The sequence below is a fragment of the Muntiacus reevesi genome, chromosome 3, assembly GCF_963930625.1.
Source record: "Muntiacus reevesi chromosome 3, mMunRee1.1, whole genome shotgun sequence".
Taxonomy (NCBI): domain Eukaryota; kingdom Metazoa; phylum Chordata; class Mammalia; order Artiodactyla; family Cervidae; genus Muntiacus; species Muntiacus reevesi.
In genome coordinates, this window is record NC_089251.1 from 182,094,761 (window position 1) to 182,116,534 (window position 21,774).

A 21,774-nucleotide genomic window follows, 5' to 3' on the forward strand; every position below is an offset into this window, starting at 1 on the left:
AACAGAGGATGAGATGGCTAGATGGCATCACGGACTTGATGGGCATGAGTTTGAGTAAACTCCGGGAGTTGGTGATGGACAGGGAGGCCTGGCGTGCTGCAATTCATGGGGTCACAAAGAGTCAGACACGACTGAGCGACTGAACTGAACTGAACTGAATTTGACTATGATCAACCTCCTCTCAAAATTCTTCCATCAGACATGAGTTACCCAGATTGTTTTCCTTTTAAAATTGCTTCAATTTCTCACACCAGGCTTTTTACAAAATCTGTAGATTGTATATCTTCTCTGTTTTCTAAATGCCTAATAATTAAAATCTCAACTTAGATAATAATAGAGGCAGAATTACGATCATCTACATATCAAAATCAAAATAATTCTCAGGTCTCTATCGATATTCCTGAACCTTCACCTAAGTTGCAGAACCTAATCCTCACCTGCTTATTACACGTTTCCAGTCCAAACACTCCAAGTCCACCATGTCCAAATGTACTTTCCCTAAAACCAACCTTCCTGGTCCACTCAATTTCCGTCTCTGCAAATACATTTTTCTCCCAGTTACTGAAGCCATACCATAGTAGCTTTTGACCATTTCTCATTTCTTTTGCTTTCTCTCATATGCATGGTTTTCTGGATGCATCCCGCAAAATGGTCAACCTGTGTTGTTCCCAGGTGCTCAGCATCCTTCCCTTAGGGAACTATCCCTTTCCTATTTGAGCTGAAGCACAGGTCCTACCCAATCCTCACTCAGAAACAAGCATCTGACCCAGAACATTCAAGATATCTCATCCCTCTGGCAAATGCTATTGGTCAGAAGGGTCAACTTATGCTGCAAGTGGAGTCAATCAATCAGAGTTCCTGTCTTAAAATTCATAATTAACATTTAGAATCAATTATATATAATTAATGGTATATAATTATATGATTAATAATATATAATTCTCTACTAGTATTGCTAATCTAAGAGTAGATGCATTTGCACCTATCTGCAGGCAATCTATTAATATATGCAGGAACCTATTTACAGTAGAAAGAGAATGAGAAAGAACCAAAAAATGCATCAGAGCCAATATGGCAAGGAAGTGTTTAAACCACAGTGTTTGAGTCCCTGGAGCCAGCCATGCCTGAAGTCCATCCCATCTCTGGACTTGCCAATTAGATGAGTCAAATTTCAAAACCCTGACTTACCCACTTTCTGGCTAGGTGAACTTAAACAAACTCTTAACTTTTATGTGTCTTTCTTACCTCATCTATGAAATGGGAGGTAACATTAATACCGACCTCACAGGGTTATATGAGGATTAGCATAATAGAGGCTCAATAAAAGTGACTATGAAGTGCCAGTAAATTCTGATATCCTCTCACAAATCATGCCTTGCTAATAATCCATGTCCCTCTGCCTTCCCTTGGGTCACCACCCTCACCCATCCCATCTTTCCCCCTCTGAATATCTATAGCTCTAATCCTACAAATTCTGCCTCCTCTATACCTCTCCCAACCACAAGGCCTTTCACTGATCCTATCCTCCCTGAGATTCTGTATCATTTTCAGTTCTGTACTACAAGCTGCAACACGCAATCATAAACACTCCTGTATTGCTTCAGGTGGGTCTGACTAACCCAGTTAGAAAGTGAAGTTTTGGGGTTACATCTTTTAGGCATGTCCCCTACCAGTGTTAAGCACGTCATAGGCATCAAAATCATTATATTTAACAGGGCCCAGTCATAACACTAATCATCCCTACTTTTTAAATTCTGTAGTTTTAAGAAAATATTTCTCCAAATTAAGAAAACTTTTACTGCAGTTACCTAATATTGATGCAAAAACTCAAGTTTGTGAGGTACATAAATCTCAAATGACAAAATAAGACAATTTTAAGGGAGTTATATGCTTTTATTACATAAACATTATATTCCTTGTGGGAGCTAGTCTTACAAGTGTGTTCCTTGAATTCACAGAATGTTCAATATCTGTAGAAATTGTCTATGAATAATTTATGAAACAAACATTCCTGGTACCCCCACCAAAAAAGCCCCATTGTTTACATTTTCCAACCAGATTCCTGAGAAAAATAATACGTTTTGTTCATTTTACAGTGTAATACACAAATTTGTTTTCAAGATAGAAAAAAGGACAGACTTCTAAAATGAGTCTCCTTTTGTTTATAAAGTTCTATAAAAATACATTAAGCAGGTTCGTATGTTTGTCCTTTGACTTAATATTCCAGTTTACCAGAAACAAACAAAATACAATAAACAGAGCTATGCAAACCACATTAATCTTGAAGCAATATAATGTCAACATCATCATGAACACCTTGCAAAAGGAGCTCTCCTGAGTATGTAACAATCTTCCTTCGCTTTGCCGCTTTGAGAGTCCCTACCAGTGCTTCAAAGAGGTTGGCACACTTGTCATCTTGGAAGAGAACCCCAAATTTCACACTTAATTTTCCATCAGCATCTAATTGAGAAAACACACTGTTAGCCAATGCAAAGTCTGTTTACTGCCACCACGTATGGCAAACACACATCATCTTTCATAAACAACTAGAGATTAACCAACATCACAATGTTAACAGTCAACCGTCAAAAATTCAGTGTTACTTCTTGCCAGATTCAAAAAGGAATGGAGGAAATGCAATGTGCAGTATATATTCTAGCCTTAGTATCACCGGTACAAACAACAGAGTGAGAACAAAGAGATATTAACAAAAAGTGAATGTGTTACAGTGCTCATATGGAGGACCATTCCTCTCTGTCCAAATTTTTATTTTTTTTAAAGGTTTTTTTTCTTTTGGTGTGGACCATTTTTAAAATCTTTATTGAATCTGTTCCAATATTGCTTCTGTTTTATGATTTTGTTCTTTGGCTTCAAGGCATGTAGGATCTTAGCTCCCTCCCTCATCAGGGATTGAACCGGTACACCCTGCACTGGAGGCCAGTCTTAACCGGACTGCCAGGGAAGTCTCTAAATTTCAATTTCCTAACTGTTAGTTGTTGAATCAGTAAAAATAACAAATACAGGAGAAACCCCAAATCAGGAGCAGTATTTCTCTAAGTGTGTTCTGAACATGCTCAGAAACCCCAGGAAAGGAGTGGTGACCACAAAAAATGAAGAAATCTTTATTTACCAGAATCCCTACATTATCTAGTTTGAAGGCCAGTTTTTAACATAGATGCTAAAAATTAAAATAAACACTAAAAAGAAATGAGCTATCAAGTCATGAAAAACCTGGAGGAACCTTAAATACATATTAGTAAATGAAAGAAAGCAATCTGAAAAAAAGCTATGTGCTATATGACTCCAACTATGGGCTATTCTGGAAAAGGCAAAACTATGGAAAAAGAGAAAACACAGTAAAAACATCAGTGGTTTTCAATGGTTAGGATAGGGAAGGGGTGAACAGGCAGAGCACAAAGAATTTTTAAAGCAATGAAGACACTCTGATATTATAATGATGGAGACATCATTACACTTCAGTTCAAACCTACAGAATGTACAAAACCAAGAGTGAAATGTAATGTGAATTATGGACTCCGGGTGATAATTATATGTCAATGCAGGATCAATCCTAGAGATCAAACCAGTCAAACCTAAAGGAAATCAACCCTGAATATTCATTGGAAGGACTGACGCTGAAGTTGAAGCTCCAATACTTTGGCCACCTGATGAGAAGAAAGTAAAAGTGAAAGTCGACAGTCATATCCCACTCTTTGGGACCCCACGGACTACACAGTCCATGGAATTCGCCAGGCCAGAACACTGGATTGGGTAGCCTTTCTCTTCTCCAGGGGATCTTCCCAATCCAGGGATGGAACCCAGGTCTCCCACATTGCAGGCAGACTCTTTACCAGCTGAGCCACAAGAGAAGTCCAAGAATACTGGAGTGGGTAGTCTAGCCCTTCTCCAGGGGATCTTCCCATCCCAGGAATCCAACTGGGGTCTCCTGCATTGCAGGCGGATTCTTTACCAACTGAGCTATTAGGGGCAGACTTATTGGAAAAGACCCTGATGTTGGGAAATATTGAGGACAAGAGGAGAAGGGGTTGACAGAGGATGAGATGGTTGGATGGCATCACTGACTCAATGGACATGAGTTTGAACAAAGTCCAGGAGATGGTGAAGAACAGGGAAGCCTGGTGTGCTGCAATTCATGAGGGCACAAAAAGTCGGACACAGCTTAGCAACTGAACAACAACAACGATGCAGGGGCATCAACTGCAACAAAGGCGTCCCTCTGGTGGAAGATGTTAATAACAGGGAAGACTATGCATGTGAGGGAGCAGAGGGTATACGGGAAATCTCAGTACCTTCTGCTCAATTTTATTGTAAATCTATAACTGCCCTTAAAAAATAAAGTCTATTTTTAATTAAGGTAAACAAAAGGTGGATCTTTGGTTAGAAGTCAATAAGAAGAAGTCTCAAATATAAGAGTAATCAAGGGCACTTCCCCAATGTTAGCTGAATCCTTCGATCTACCTGGCTGAACATTTCACCCCATCCTACTGCAATGCTCCAAATTCTTCCCTCCCAAAGCTGTATCCCCTGTGAAGGAGAAGGCCATCACAGCGGGAAGGGTTCTTGGGTTCTGGTGCTCCCCTGCTAGAGCTTACAGCATGCGGCTGTGCGGGGCACTAGAGGCAGAGAGAAGGAATGACAGAATCACTTTCTAGCTAGCAAAGAAATGATTTCCCCTCCCATGAGGAAATAACCATATGCACAGTAGGTAGAGCAACAGGACAAAGAGGTACATGATTGTTTATCGAGACCAAGATGACTCTGGGCTAGAGCAGGAAGGAAGATTTCATGACTGGTCTGGACTTTTTTTTTTTTTTTTTTGGTCTGGACTTTAAAGAAAGTAAAGAAAGTGAAGTCACTCAGTCGTGTCCAACTCTTTGCAACCCCGTGGACTGTGGCCTACCAGGCTCCTCCAGCCATGGGATTCTCCAGGCAAGAATACTGGAGTGGGGGGCCATTTTCTTCTCCAGGGGAGCTTCCCGACCCAGGGGTCGAACCCGGGTCTCCCACACTGCAGGCAGATGCTTTACCCTCTGAGCCACCAGACTTTAAGGGGAGTATAATACAGAGCTTTAAAAACCAACCAAACAAACAAACAAAAACCCTGACAGTCCTCAGCTGAAATTTTGGCCATCTGCTAGCTGCTTGGCCTGGGTAATCTGCATAAATTCCCTAAGCCTGTTTCCTCATCTGTATAATGGGGATCTTGATACCTCCCACAGTGTATGGCTGGGGACACAGCTCTGAAGCATAGAGCACAGAGTCTAGCCCATGCTAAGCACTAGATCGGGGATCACTGGTTCAATTATGAGTGAAAGAAATGGGAGAATATGCCAAGCCATAAGCACAGGTGAAAGAAGTTAAGTGTCTAGGGGAACAGTGACTAATTTACTCACCTCAAGTAAACCATCTAAGAGAAGAAGAAGGAAATAAGTTGGTAATGGGAAATAGGGAGTCTGACCATGCTTGGCCTGGAAAGCCAAGAGGTACCTGTTTGATGTTTTCACTTCCAACAGCACGACCCTTTATTGGCAATGAAAACTTTTCACTGATCACAGGAGTCAGTGCAGCGGCTGGGTAACCTGGCTGGTCCTTCAAGCTCTCTGAGCTGCAGTTACTTCATCCATCAAATGAGGGTAAAAATATCCCTCTCGGAGTTGTTACAAGGATTAAAACATAGAATGTAGGTAAAGTCTTTTATAGCATGCCCAGTCTATGGTAAATTCTCAATTTAGGTTAAATGTTTTAAAGCTACCAAAGGCAGAAACCCTGCTGTAATCTTGGGGTTCTCGTGCCCACTAACTCCTCAATCTGACAAATGTCTGAGCAATGCCACCTTCCTTGTATCTTCTGTTGCTCTAGCCTTCCCTCTCCATGGACAATTAATTCCTTGGTTCAGGCCCAAATTGATTCTCACGTGACTAATTGCCAGGCTCCTTACAAGTCTCCCCTTCTCTATTTTTACCCTCACTATATCCTCCACATTCATACAGAATTTAAAATGTGGAAGAAACTTTGTATGATACAAGCTTAACTGATATTCTTCTACTTCAATCTTTCAGTGGCTCCCTAGCACCTTTAAGAGAGAGTGAATACGATCCTTCATCCTCTGGCCCTTGCCTCACCTCTCACCTGGACTCCTGCCTTCTCATTCCATGCATCTTGTGATTCAGTCAAAATGAGCAACCTGCTGTAATCCAGGGTGGTAAGAATCACCTCCCCGGGTAACTCTGTCCATGTTGGGCCATCTACCTGGCATCCCAAATCCTCTTTTCTAGCTAAATTATTTTTTCTTCAAAAATGGACTCAAAGAAACAAACAAAAAAAGGATTCAAATGTCACCTTCTCTGAGAAGTACTCTGTGATTGCTTTAGTCAAGTTAATAGCACTTCTTAAAAAATGGAATGTATATCAATCAAAGCATTCACCATCAATTAGAGTAATGAAAGCTACCATTTATTGAGTACTCAGTATGTTCCTAAAACTGTTCAACGCGTTTTACAGTCATTAAAACTCACTTAACCATTTTGTCAAAGATAAGACACCATTGATTGTAAGAAGCACCATTATTTCATGTTCCAATTAAACTGCCAATTTAACGATAGCATACCATGTATCATAAAATAATCCTTATTTCAGAGATTTTAAGGTGTGAAAAATGTGTCTCCAACACTCAATGAAATAGAGTAGAATCATTATACAAATAAGGAAACCAAGGCACAGAGAAGTTTAGAAATGTGCCCAAGGTCACACAGCAGGAATGTGTGGAACTCCTCCCAGAGTCTGACTCCAGAGCATACGCTCTTAATCACCTCCCAAAACATGCTTCCAATTTATCTGTCTTCTCACTACCTAAAGAGGCCCACAGGGCTGCGATGGGCTTTTGTTTATTTTCCCATCTCCAGCAGTTGAGCAAAAAGACAGCACTCAAGGTACATTTGTTAAAGAATTTAAATTTCCAAATAATCTTTATCCACTTAACTCTTTTCTATAGGATAAAAATAAGAAATCAAGAAAATCAGAGATACCAAGAGAACATTCCATGCAAAGATAGGCACAATAAAGGACAGAAATGGTATGGATCTAACAGAAGCAGAAGATATATATTAAGAAGAGGTGGCAAGAATACACAGAAGAACTATACAAAAAAGATCTTCATGACCCAAATAACCACGATGGTGTGATCACTCACCTAGAACCAGACATCCTGGAATGTGAAGTCAAGTGGGCCTTAGGAAGAATCCCTACGAACAAAGCTAGGTGAGGTGATGGAATTCCAGTTGAGCTATTTCAAATACTAAAAGATGATGCTGTGAAAGTGCTTCACTCAATATGCCAGCCAATTTGGAAAACTCAGCAGTGGCCACAGGACTGGAAAAGGTCAGTTTTCATTCCAATCCCAAAGAAAGGCAATGCCAAAGAATGTTCAAACTACCGCACAATTGCACTCATCTCACACGCCAGTAAAGTAATGCTCAAAATTCCCCAAGCCAGGCTTCAGCAATATGTGAACTGTGAACTTCCAGATGTTCAAGCTGGTTTTAGAAAAGGCAGAGGAACCAGAGATCAAATTGCCAACATCTGCTGGATCATCGAAAAAGCAAGAGAGTTCCAGGAAAACATCTACTTCTGCTTTATTGACTATGCCAAAGCCTTTGGCTGTGTGGATCACAATAAACTGTGGAAAATTCTGAAAGAGATGGGAATACCAGACCACCTGACCTTCCTCCTGAGAAATCTGTATGTAGGTCAAGAAGCAAGAGTTAGAACTGGACATGGAACAACAGACTGGTTCCAAATTGGGAAAGGAGTATGTCAAGGCTGTATATTGTCATCCTACTTATTTAACTTACATACAGAGTACATCATGAGAAATGCTGGACTGGATAAAGCACAAGCTGGAATCAAGATTTCCGGGAAAAATATCAATAACCTCAGATATGCAGATGACACCACCCTTATGGCAGAAAGTGAAGAACTAAAGAGCCTCTTGATGAAAGTGAAAAGGGAGAGTGAGAAAGTTGGCTTAAAACTCAACACTCAGAAAACTAAGATCATGGCATCTGGTCCCATCAGTTCATGGCAAATAGATGGGGAAACAATGGAAACAGTGAGAGACTTTATTTTGGGGGGCTCCAAAATCACTGTAGATGGTGACTACAGCCATGAAATTAAAAGACACTTACTCCTTGGGAAAAAAGTTATGACCAACCTAGACAGCATATTCGGAGAAGGCAATGGCAACCCATTCCAGTACTCTTGCCTGGAAAATCCCATGGATGGAGGATTCTGGTAGGCTGCAGTCCATGGGGTCACTAGGAGTTGGACACTACTGAAGCGACGCAGCAGCAGCAGCAGCAGACAGCATATTAAAAAGCAGAGACACTACTTTGCCAACAAAGGTCCGTCTAGTCAAAGCTATGGTTTCTCCAGTAGTCATGTGTGGATGTGAGAGTTGAACTATAAAGAAACTGAGCACCCAAGAATTGATGCTTTTGAACTGTAGTGTTGGAGGAGATTTTTGAGAGCCCCTTGGACTGCAAGGAGATCCAACCAGTCCATCCTAAAGGAAATCAGTCCTGAATATTCATTGGAAGGACTGATGCTGAAGCTGAAACTCCAATATTTTGGCCACCTGACGAAGAACTGACTCACTGGAAAAGACCCTGATGCCGGGAAAGATTGAAGGTGGGAGGAGAAGAGGACAACAGAAGATGAGATGGTTGGATGGCATCACCAATTCAATGGACATGAGTTTAAGCAAGCTCCAGGAGTTGGTGATAGACAGGGAAACCTGGTGTGCTGCAGTCCATGGGGTTGCAAAGAGTCAGACACAACTGAGTGACTGAACTGAACTGAAGTGATAGGATAAAAAATGAAAGGGTTTAAAGAACTTTATTTTAAAAGAAACAGAAAAAACTAAATTCATCAATATAGTCATCAAATTCATAGTTTAGATTAGCCAACATTATTCCAGATATAACATAAATAATTAACCTTAATCTGTCAATAGATAACGTATCTCCATAGATGCTTTCCAACTCAATAATTCATCTATTACCAGAAATAGGTAAGTCAAGGAGGCCTGGTGAAGTTACAGTGTTCAAAATATTTTCTTCCTTATACAAGTTAAGATAATTACCTTACAGTCATCTAGTTTGTAAACCAGCTTATTTTGAAGTGCTAAGTATTGAGGTGGCCAGTAAGTTCATTTGAGTCTTTCCATACGATATAACAGAAAAACCTGAATGATCTTTTTTGTCAACTCAATATTATTCTCTATGAAACGTAAAGGTCTTATAAATGAGTGTTACCACAATAATAGATAGACAGACTAATAATAGATAAAAAGGCTACAAAGAGATTCCTAGTCCCTTTCACCATGAAAAGATACAAGAAGCCTGAGACCTAGAGGACTCCAAGTTGACCATGTTGGCACAGTGATCTCGGACCTGCAGCCTTCAGAACTATGAGCAATAACATTTCTGCTGTTTATAAGCCACACAGTCTGGAGTATTTTGTTACAGCAGCCCAAACAGATTGAGGCAGACTCCCAACCTACATAACCATTAAGATATTAAATGTGGACGAAACTATAATTCAAAAAGATACATGCACCCCTATGATCACAATAACACTATTTACAAGAAACTGTGGTACATACATACAATGGAATACTACTCAGCCACAAAGAGGAATGAAAAAATACCATTTGCAGCAACATGGCAGGACCTAGAGATGATCATACCAAGTGAAGGAAGTCAGAAAGAGAAAGACAAATACCACGTGATATCACGAACATGTGGATTCTAAAATATGACACAAATGAACTTACTTATGAAACAGAAACAGACTCACAAAGAGAACAGACTTGTGGCTGCCAAGAAGGAGGTGGTGTGAGGGTTTGAGTTTGTGGTTGGTAGACGCCAACTATTATACACAGAATGGATCAACAGAAAGGTCCTACTCTATAGCACAGAGAACTACACTCAACATCCTGTGACCAACTCTAATGGAGAAGAGTACATACACATGTGTAACTGAATCACTTTGGAGCATAGCAGAAACTAAGACAATGTTTTAAATTAACTATACTTCAACATATCCTTAATGAAAAATATTACATTTGCTGTTTCATGTCACAAAGTTTGTAGTAATGTTACATAAGCAAAAGAAAACTACAGGGGATGTTTGATAATAATGACAATGGATTTTCAGACTACCTCTTGTTATTTCAAATGATTTGTGATTCATAAGTAATCACAGCTATATGTAAGAAAATCAAGCTATAATGGTGATATAACATTGTAAAGCAATTATCCTCCAGTGTGAAAAAAACAAGGCTAAAATGACAGGACAACTCTTATAAGGTACTTCTTAAAGTTGTTTTTCACTTACATGATACAATTTTAAAACTTTCGGGTCCATTATCCCAGTTGTTGCTGAATGCATCTATTGCTCTTACAATTTTTAAAATGCTCCCCAAACTATTACATGTCTGGTCTGAGATGTACAAAATATTAATACTTATAGTTACAAGCATAAGAGTTGTTTTCATTACAATTTAGGAAAAGGGCACTAATACTCCCCATTTTACATGTCTCAAACTTCATGGTAGCTGCTTATATGCTGCTGAGGGAAAAGCGGACTTTTTAAAAAAACTACCCAAAGGATGGGTTCTTTTAGTTACATATACATAAATACCTGATTATACAAAATTCAAAAGTTTGAAGAAAATAAAGACAATGTATTGCAATTTCAACGAGTCCCTAGTCATTTGGCAATTTTCAAAATGGTGGCAGGGTAAAGCAGAAAAAAAAAAAGAATTTTAATAGTATGACAAAAATTCGAAGAAGATTCAATGACAAGATTTCAGTGCAGCTAGGTTACAGATGTACAGTGATTTTCCTTCCATTCAAAGGATAATAACTCGACCATTCTTTGTATAAGAATCACAATACCCCAATAGCTCTGTGTCTCCAGAAATTACTTCAGGGCTGAGAGCAGTTAGCTGACAGCTGCCAAAACTTTAAGGCTTCTACCAAGAGTTTGGAGAAGGAAATGGCAACCCACTCCAGTATTCTTGCCTGCAGAATCCCACGAAAAGAGTAGCCTGGTGGGCTACGATCCATGGAGCCCCAAAGAGTAGGACATGACGGAAGCGACAGCACAGCACCCAAAGAGTTAGTCCTTGCTCTAAAGCAAACGCAGAAGAAACACCGTATCTATCATATAATACTTACTTTTTGAACCAAGACGATGAATTTCCTCCACTAAGAGTTTAACTTCATGATCCACATTCATTGCTGCCTGAGGGAGAAAAAAAAAATCTGTATTATTAGTTTCTACATTCCATTAAGCATATCTTGCCAAATCCAAGGGCCCTTGGTTTTTTTCATGCAGCATTTGTCACTATTAATTTACCATGTCCCTCTTCCTAAAAACACGTGTGTGATGTATCTCCCCCAGGTAGAGTACCTCCATTTCCCCCATCTTTCTAAGTGCCCTGGTGGGCGGTCCCACTCTTACTCCATGCAGTCTACTGGGAGAATGGAGCCATTCTCCTTGCACCCACTATTAACTCCAAACCCAGGCTCTGCCTGGCACCAAAAACAGAATGGTGAGTGACACAAGACCCACCCTCAGGGATCTCATCATCCAGAAGCAGAGAAAGGCCTGGCATGACTAGCAATGGGACAAGCTCTCTTTGAGCAGTGGCTCCAAGGCATTAAGGGAGCTTGAAGGAGAAAGCCACAGGTTTCAGGGAGGTTCCTGGGGGAAGAGTGGACCAGGTAAGTAGTTGGAAAAAACACAGAAACAAGGAGAAACCGCAGCATGCCTGGGGCAAGCCCTAAACTAGGAGCTGGAGGCACCAGGATAAACCGGAGAAACCAACACCACCCCTCCCCTCTAGGGGCCCCGAGACGAAAAGGCGGTCCAGGCGGAACCCTACAAGTGCAATTTTAGTACCATGAGGTCAGGGCAATGATGACTTCCGGGTCACAAATACTCATGCTCTTCCCTCAACAGTTCGTAATGCAATCTGACTGCAATGGAGAGCCTGTGGTGAACACCATTCATCTTTGGATGAGGAAGGAGTTCAGGGTTAGCACAGCAGCTGGGCGAGGTCCCTTGGCCCATGAGGTCCTCCATTGGCTGGGTTTGCACTCATCATTCCAGCCACCTCACATCTATGCCCTTGAATGCCAGGTTGCAGCTACACGGCGCTTCTTTTCATTCCTCAAATGTCCCCTCATCTCTTACGTCCAGCCTTCACAGGTACTGCTGCTTCTTCAGCCCAACTCTGACTATTCCTCTTTCTTGGAGTTAACTTCCACTTGTCCAGTCCCAACTGAGATACAACTTCCTCCAGGAAGCCCTCCCTGACACCCCGGAGTAGGAGTGCCCCCCGTGTGTGTTCCCAAGTAATGCGCATCCTCTTCATTTCACTTCATTGGAATGACCAGCTTCTTGTCTTTTATCAGGTACTTCCCTGGTGGCTCAGACGGTAAGGCGTCTGCCTACAATGTGGGAGACCCGGGTTTGATCCCTGGGTCGGGAAGATCCTCTGCAGAAGGAAATGGCACCCCACTCCAGTACTCTTGCCTGGAAAATCCCATGGATGGAGGAGCGTGGTAGGCTACAGTCCACGAGGTTGCAAAGAGTCGGACACGACTGAGTGACTTCACTTTCTTTCACTTTGCCTTTTATCACTAGACAGTGAGCTCCTCTCTGTGGGGATCTGACCGTTCTGCTACTGCGGGACCCCTTCTGGCACCAAGAGTAGAACCTCAACAAATAATTGGCTGGCAAACAGAAAAATGAGCAAAGGCGTGAGAGGGGATGAAAACACACCTGTGGGGGTTATTGACAGGGAGCTGTTAATTTCAGTGAGGCACAGAGAGGAGCTCTAAGGGGGAGGAAGTGGACTCAAGAGACAGAAAAGGAAGCCTAAAGGGGGCCTGGCACACAGTTACAGAAAGTGGGAGGAGAAAGATACCAGCAAGAAACAGGGAAGCCACAGGGAGAGCTGAAGGAGAGAAACCCAACTCTGTTGGAGCGAAGAAGTAAAGCGAGAAAGGAGAAGAATGAGTTTCTATAAGAAGGAAATAATTTACACTGGAAACAGCAATATGAGGGTGAAAAGCATGGGCAAAAGAGGCATCAGTGCAGTCTGTTTTAAGTTTTCCAAATTAAATAAGGGGTGAAAAGAGTAGGATGGCCTGAATGGTTTACTTTGGGGTGATGATTTGGAAGAAATAATTTTATTCAGACAGATCATAACTAATTTTTGGTAGCTTTTAAAAAACAAGAATGACATCTATGTTTAAATTATATTGATCAGGACCCCAGATTTCTAATAGTTAATAACTAAGAGCACTCTACCATCTGCTACACTTTTGTGTAAATCTTATAATTTAAGAAGCTTATATTGCAACAAGATGGGCTTCCCTGGCGGCTCAGTGTAAAGAATCCGCCTGCCAATGCAGGAGATGCAAGAGACTCGGGTTTGATCCCCAGGTAGGGAAGATCCCTGAAATAGAAAATGGCAAACACTCATTCCAGTGTTCTTGCCTGGAAAATTCTATGGACAGGGGAGCCTGAAGGGCTACAGTCCATGGGGTCCCAAAAGAGTTGGACAGGATTTAGCGACTAAAAAACAACACTGCAACAAGATGCAACATCTTAGGTTAATGCAGCTACATAAAACCCAGTATCAAAAATTAGTGTCCAAATGCGTGAACTTTATATTTATTGGTGAAATTATAACATTATATTCAATTCAAAATACAGTTTTAGAGAGACGCTAAAACATAACCGAGGACACAACTGAAAGACAAGCCATGAGACTAGCGGTAGGGAAAAAACCTGTTAATGTCAGTGTGGTGAATAGCTGTCATTTTCCCCTGCTCAGCACCCTTTCTACCTTCTGGCACCCGCAGTCCAATTTTTTTTTTTTTTTTTGATAGAGCCATTCTTTCCTTGTTCTTATCTCATCTCATTTAGGGTGGAGCCTCATTCTGGACTCCAGGAATGGTTCAAAGAGTAATTGGTTTGGAGCATAGGATAGGTGATCCCAACTTGAACAATGGGATCGGCCCAGGAATTGACTACTAGTAAAACAACACTCTCCTACTGGGCTCTAAGTTTATGGCCGGCCAGTATATAAACGGCTACCATGTGAAGAGAGCCTGCCAGGAATAAATCCAGCACACAAAAAAAGTCAACCGTGCATCAGTGATTGAGCCTGTATATGATCTTGGATTTTCCTGGTACATGAACTAATCAATCTTCTGTGGTTTTGCTTATGCTGGTTTGAGTTTCTGTCACCTGCACTCTAAAGAATCTTGACTTTTAAAGTTAGCCTAGAGACCCTAGAGACCTGCTGCTTTAAAAAAAAATAAAACTCCATTATGTACTCATGTGAATAGTCTTGTTTGCATTACCATATTGGGTAGAATAGACAGGTAAACAGAAAGGCAGATTTGGAAGCCATAAGAGAAAAAATTTCTCTAATAATCAAAACTGTCTAATGGTGAATAAAGTTTGCAGAAGTAGTAGGATCTGTGAGGGTTGATGAGGAAATCGGCCTACATTGGACAAAAGGGAAAGGGAAATGTCCAAGGGGATTACAGTCCTCTAGTTCTCAGAGGCTTTGATTTCCTCCCACCCAGAATATTCATCTCTTTAACATCATTTTCCATTCCTTCCACCCACCACCATCCACACCAGTCATAGTTCTCCTTTAATAATGAGACTCAAAAAGGAAATCACACTCTTAAGTAGTGTGAATATATGCATCACATCAAGCAAATGCATGTTCATCTTTGAAGGGAAGACAACCAGAATTTCCTTATAATTAATTACACCTGGCCTTCTTATCTGTGTTCATTCTAAGACCCTTGCAAAGTATTATTTATCCCTATTTTATGGATGATGAAACTGACTCAGAGGGGTTTCCCACAATTAAATGCTGTTTCTACTTCATCCTTCTGCCTCTTCTGCTGCTTTGGGGTGGGGCTGGTTATTATGCAAAAAGAACTAAATGTAACAGTAAGTTGTATTGGTGTGAAATATTTGAGTACTTACTAACACAAAACCCTTAAAAAGCAAAAAAGACTCCCTGCACTGATCCTTTTGAGTAGGAAAATGACACGCTTAAAAACTATTGCTAGCCTACATAACCTGGCATGGTTTATTTCTTTGATATTTAATGAGGACAAAGGAGCATAAAATACTCTGATGCACCAACCTCGGAAGGTCCACGACATTTTTTTTATGAGGACAGAAGCCTGGGGCTGGTGCAAGCAGCAAGATCAAGCACAATGAGAGGCCACGGGCAAAGCAAGTCTAAGGGAAAGAAAGAGCCGGCTCAATGGGAGGGGAAGGGGAAGGGGATGGCAGATGCTAGCTGAGCCCTCTCATTGCGACAGAAACCAATTAGGCACTGTGCGTGGGAACCACAAGGAAAGAGGAACGTGGGCGGACTGGGCCATATGCCGAAATGCTCCACATTCAGTAGGCACTTGAAGATATATTTAAGGACCCTCATTTAACAGTTTTTTTGGTTTTTTTATTTTGGTTGGTTTGTTTTCTAAAGTTTGGAGGCAATACCTGGAGATTTTCTAAAGTCAAGGAATAAGCCTACTTGAGTGCGGACATCTGGAAATCGGGAGCCACCTGTCCTCACTAGGGCGGACCACTCTTTCCCAGCCCTTCTTCAAAATCCCCGACGAGCAGCTGGTGCAGGTCAAAGAATGACTGGGTTCCTTCCCGCCTCCTCGCAGGCGCGCACACACTCCATATTTGGTCATCCCCGAGCCGAGTTGGGAGCTGGCCCGGAAGGGGTCCCGAGACCCTGTCCCCGCAAGCCATCAGGCGGTCATCTCCCGCACCGCTGCAGAGCTAGGGAGCGCAAGGCTCGACCCCCGCTCCGGGGTGCGCAGCGGGGTCCGGGCGGACTCCCCGGGAAGCGCAGCATCCGCATCCCGGAAGCCTTTGTCTCCGCGAGGCCCGCGCTCCCCGGCGATCGGCGCGCCCCAGGCGCGCCTCGAGAGCCGGTGCCCAAACCCAGCGACGCAGACGGACCCGGCTTGGGACTCCCCGAGTCGCTACTGTCCTCTCACTACCCCCTACCCGGTACACAGAACCGGGAGCGTTCAGATCTCACCCGCCGCCCGCGCCCGCAAAGCCCACTGCCCTGAAGCCACAGAATTCCTCGGGGGGAGCCTGGCCCCTCGCTGCCGGTCTGTTCCCGCTCAGTTCCGTGGAACTGGCTCTCCAAGTGCAAAGCCTGCAAGTTGCTCCGCGGTTAAAAAAAAAAGAAAGAAAGAAAGAAAAAAAGGGGAAAAAAAATGTCTATAAATGCTGCTGATCTCCCTGCCCCGTCCGCCCCCGGACCGGCAAAATGTCACGTGAGCCGAGTACGGAAGTCTGCCCGAGAGGTGGGGGGGCGCGGGGGCGCGCCCACGCGGTCCCCAGCACCCGGCTCAGCCCAATGCCAGTTACACCCTCCAGGCGCCTTAGCCCCCTTTCTTCCCCGTCCTGGCTCTCCAACCTCAGCCCGCGATCCCCTCCTCCGGCTGTTTGACCTCCCCCGGCTACCCCAGTCCATCCTTTCTACCTGCATGCCACTTCCCAGGGCGATCACTCACCTATCTCTACCTCCTGTTTTTTTCCGAGAAAACTGGGGCAGCGTCGGTGCGGGCTGGTTGCCTTCTTCCACGCACTGGGGAGGAAGAAGCGGAGGAAGGAAGTGAGTGAGGCAAAGAGAAAGGCTCGTTGGTGTGCCGCAGGCGGAGGGCGAGCGGGGGGAGGGGGGCAGAGTTTCAGCGCTCAGGAATGGGGCCGCCCACACTCCCGGGGACCAAGCTAGGAGGAGGAAACTCTGGAGCGCAGACGCCGACGAGGGGGCAGACTCCGCACAGGTGGCGGAGCGCTGGAGGCTTCTAGGAAAATGCAGCCAGAGCTCCAATTACCGCCACCTTTGCCCCGCGCCACTCGGAGCCAAGGAGCTGCAACCCCCGCATCTTTTCCTGGAAATTGACTTCCTGCCAGGATCTCTCCCCGAACGCAAGAAAAAAAGCTCCCCCAACGTGCAGAATGCTGAGATCTCCTTTGCTTGCGCGCTTAGTCGGTCTGACGCCTGGCGCTCACGGACTGTAGCCCGCCAGGATCCTCTGTCTAGGGAGTTTGCCAGGCAAGAATACTGGGGTGGGTTGCCATGCCCTTCTCCAGAGGATCTTCTAGAGCCAGGGACAGAAGTGGTGTTTCCTGTGGCTCCTGCATTGGCAGGCAGATTCCTTACCACTGCGCGGAACTTAAACCCAGGGCAGGGGGCTTTCAGATAGCTACAGATATGACAGCAGGGTGGTCTGATTTGCGAAGGAAAATGCAGTTTTGAAAACTGCTTTACTGCAAAGAAACTTTACTTGGATAAAGCTATTATAATTCTTGGCCCTGGGTCAGTGTAGATTTCTTCCCCTCTTTATTCAGTATTTCCTACATGTAACTGCATAATTCAATCATTTTATTCATACATCCTTTATTATAGTAACTTATTTTAATCTCTGAGTGTGTGTGTGCGTGTGTGTGTGTGATGTTTGCTCTACCTGGTATCTTTTCAAAAAGGAAACCAAGCCTCTGCCAAGAGAACTGACCCGAACTATTCCTAGGACAAAGGTTGCACAAATAATTGCCCCCAAAGTTCCCCCCCAACTGCTTTAGCTGATTGGATTAAGAGTGGTCATGTGATGCAAAAGACACAGTCCATAAACTGGCCATCACCCTAGGAGGTGACCTGGAACAAACAGTCCTCACAAACCAGAACTCTGGATCATTAGATAAGCCAATCAGATTCTCCGCTGGAAACTGAAAAGGGAGAATGAATACAGAGAATGAGCTATCTGACAGGAAGGCTGAAGCTGAGAGGGCTTGAGGCAGAAATAGGGAAAATGGGCCTGACAAAGCAAAATACTGGAGTAAGCAAAAACTGAAGATGAAGTCGAAGGTGAGTATGAGTGGAAGTGGTAGAAGTGCCTCTAAGGGAAGCTGAGACCCAGTGATATATTAAAAACAACGAAGACCTGCTCCGGAGGATAATATGAGTATCCAGGTCTCTGTGGCTGCATTGTATTCAGTCCCTTCCTAAAGAGCGTCCTAGTTAGCCTGTCAGAGTAAACACCTGTCACTTCGGGTGTGACTTTGAATGAGTCTCTGTACCACCGAAAGATTACTCTCAACAAAGCTCTGATTGATCAGGGTCTCTCATGTCACGTAAAGTTTAAGGTGACTCCAAAATCCTTTGGAGGACTATATTTTCCTTACTAAAACAAGCTGAGAAGAAATAGTTTGTATTTTTCAGTCTATATAATGCAAAAAGTATAATTCAAGAAAAGAGCATATTTAGCAACTCTCGGGGCAGCACCTAGCTCCTTTGGTTTGTGGCAGTTCTTCATTTGGATAATATCCAGTGAAATGAATAATCAATTTGTATGTGCTACTTGTTTACAAGTAAGTAGTGTTTCACAGTACTCTGCCAATGGGTGGGGTGGGAAAGAGAGACAGAAATAGATTACTTTAAGCAAATAAAATCCCTGCTACTATAAAAATGGATTCACTGTTTAAAAAATACTTTGTATATATGTTACACTAAGTGTAACATAAACCTCATGTTAATCTGTAAAGAATTACAATTCAAGAAAAGTTATTTTGGGAAGAAGAAAATAGGGCTGATGGTTATGGGTTTCCTTTTTAACAATGAAAAATACTCTGGAGTTAGATACTAATGAAGATCACATGGTCATTTGAATACACCAAAACCCACTGATTTGTACCCTTTGAAAGGACGAATTTTATGGTGAATTATATTTCAATTTTTTTAAAAAATAAACAATGCAAGGACAAGACTAATAAACAATAATAAACAAACTGGGGCTTGCCTGGTGGTTCAGTGGTTAAGAATCTGCCTGCAAGTGCATCTGAGTGCAGGAGATGCACGTTGGATCCCTGCTCCGGGAAGATCCCACATGCCTTGAAGCAGCTAAGCCCACGCACCACAGCTATTGAGTCTGTGCCCTAGAGCCTGAGCTCCTAGGAGGAGCCACGTGATGACAAGCCTGCCCACTGCAACTGGAGAGTAGCCCCCACTCTCTGCAACTAAAGAAAAGCCCTCGCAAAGCAATGGAGACCCAGCACAGCAAAAATAAAAATAAATTAAAAACAAACCAACCAACCAGAGAACAAATGAAGATGCTTTGGCTGAAAAAAAAAAACCAAACTGTTGCACAAGTGTTGATATGACTGGGAAGATGCTGCATTTCCCATTGCTCATTCATTTATTCATTCATCAAACATATTTATTGAAAACCATTATGGGCTAAGATATATGTCTCTTTCCCAAAGAGTCATCAAAGAGAACAAACTTCCATGTGAAAGAGAACCATTGTTTGTCAGTTGAAAAACAGGACTTTTATAAACTGGCTTATTAGAGAATATATGTCACCATTATTTCTAGAACTTACATTAAGATATTTTTGTTATTTTTTTATTCACCATTCCTCCATATCTTTCTTCCCCACCCCCCCTTCAACATCCAAATTAAAAACAATGGAGTACAACAAAGCTCGGGTATTATGTCCATCACTCATTAGAAGGAATTTCTTCCCTCTTTCCCTTCTCCATCCCCCACTCTTCCTCCCTCAACCCCACCTACATTACAGAGTTTCTAATCTCCACCGGAGCATAACTTATGATTGCACCTGTTAGGTGAGGATTAGTCCTAACATGGAGTTAAGACTCCATGGCACAGTGTCTGTGTCAACCCTGCTTGCTCAGTTTACATTACCAAATGGATACAGACTTTCAGTATCTCAATTTCAGACTCTTGAAAGAAAAAATCTAATTGGCCCAGTTTGGATCAATTACTATTTCTCTGCCCCAACCCTCTCTCCAACAGCCCTCCCCTCCCCACTGCCCCACGTTCCCCCACGTCCAGTTAAATCTGCTAAATCCAATATATAGGGTTGCTGTTTCTCTACAAAGGAAGTGTAGGAGATGAATCACCCCATGATATGTCTACCATAAATGATAGCAACTCTGCCGTACAATAAAAACAAGCCTTGTACAGTAACTAACTACTAAATTCCTACAGATATTTTCATTTACATTTAAATTAATTGAAATGAAATAATGTTAAAACTTCAGATCCTTAGTCAAGGTAGCCTCAATTCAAACGCTCAACTGCCACAAATGGTTAATAACTACCTGTATTGGATAGCACAGAACAATTCTATTTTCCCAGAAAGTTCTTTTGGACAGAGTTGTTAGAGGAGGTTAAGAAAGTATCAACACAATCTGGAAATTATTAAGAATTTTAATAAGATAAAACTATTATTTAGTTTTGGGATTTCTCCCCCTCCAACTCACGAACGGAAAAATTTACAAACCACCTGTTTCTAGGCCCCCTACTTTTCTGGCAAGAAATCTAAATTCTTATCCAAAATGATTCACCAAAAAAGTTAAACCTAGGACTGTCCAGTCAATTTAGGACAGTGGGTCACCCTACCCATATTTCATTTTTAGCCTTTGTAGATTTGTTTCATTTGGTTTTCAATTCTTCCACTTTGCTTTTCCTGAGTCTCTGTTGCAGTTCCAGTAAAGGGAGGCTGTGTTATCCTTTAGTGAGCCTGGATCAAGTGGTTAGCTTTGCAACTGAGAGTTAAAATTCAAGATTATTGAACTCAGTCACGAGGTGCTAAATGCTACATGCAAAGAGCAGCCAGGCAGGCAGCTGTGATGATCACAGAATAGTCGGGTGTCAAAGTAGGCACTAAAAAATACACTTTGTAAGCCAAATAGCCAGCTCTTGTCCAGGGGTGACACAAGGCCTGGAGTGGAAGGGGTTAGTGCCACAAAGCTTGACAATAGGAGTTACTCAGGCTACACATTAGAATCACCTGCCGCCCCTTTAAGAAGCAGAGCCCTTCTTAAAGTATATCAGGTCAGTTGCGTCTATACAGCTATATAGCCCTATGGACCCTGGCCAGCCAGGCTTCTCCGTCCATGGGGATTCTCTAGGCAAAGAATCCTGGAGTGGGTTGCCATGCGCTCCTCCAGGGGTTCTTCTGAACCCAGGGATCAAATCCACATCTCTTATGTTTCCTGCATTGGCAGACAGGTTCTTTACCACGAGGATACCACCTGGGAAGCCCTCCAATCAATATAGATGACTTTAATATAGACACTGCAAGTTCAAATGCCTTTAGCGAAAGACAAAGAATATAAATCATATAAATGACCGCTGGGGGGATATTCACCCAATGTTGCTAACTCTTACAATTTTTCAAGAGAAGATAGAAACCTGTATTTTTAAAAATTTACAAAGTTCCCATTTTTCAGAAATAAGGCACTTCATTTAAATGCTTTCAGCACACTGACCAGGCCAAATGAAACTTGTCTGCGGGTTGGAAAAGTCCCTTCCCAAAATGCAAATGTCCCTAGAAGTAGCAACAGAGGATTTCATTTTTCTCAGACCTCTGTTGGAGCGTTTGTGTCTTTCTACAGTCCTGATAAATCCTCCGCTTTATTCACGACTGCCTCCCTCAAACCTACTGCTTGCTTGAACTTCCGTTTTCTCTTTGTCAGGACACATTTTTTTTCAAAGAACACTTTAGATTTGCCGCTTCTAGCCCTCACCACTCACTGTTTATTTTACTACCTATTACATGGCCTTTGCCTTTACCTTTTGGCTGAAAG

At 42.6% G+C, this 21,774-nt stretch overlaps 1 protein-coding gene across 1 annotated transcript; it reads right to left on the reverse strand.

Moving 5' to 3' along the window:
- Nucleotides 1-1,872: 1,872 nt before the first annotated feature.
- ABRACL (ABRA C-terminal like) lies at nucleotides 1,873-16,940 on the reverse strand. The gene is made up of 3 exons (XM_065931259.1): nucleotides 16,674-16,940; nucleotides 11,262-11,328; nucleotides 1,873-2,460 (listed from the first exon to the last, which is right to left on the reverse strand). Exons 2-3 carry the CDS (start codon nucleotides 11,320-11,322, stop codon nucleotides 2,276-2,278), a joined length of 246 nt encoding a protein of 81 aa, XP_065787331.1. The 5' UTR covers nucleotides 11,323-11,328; nucleotides 16,674-16,940; the 3' UTR covers nucleotides 1,873-2,275.
- Between the last annotated feature and the right edge of the window lie 4,834 nt (nucleotides 16,941-21,774).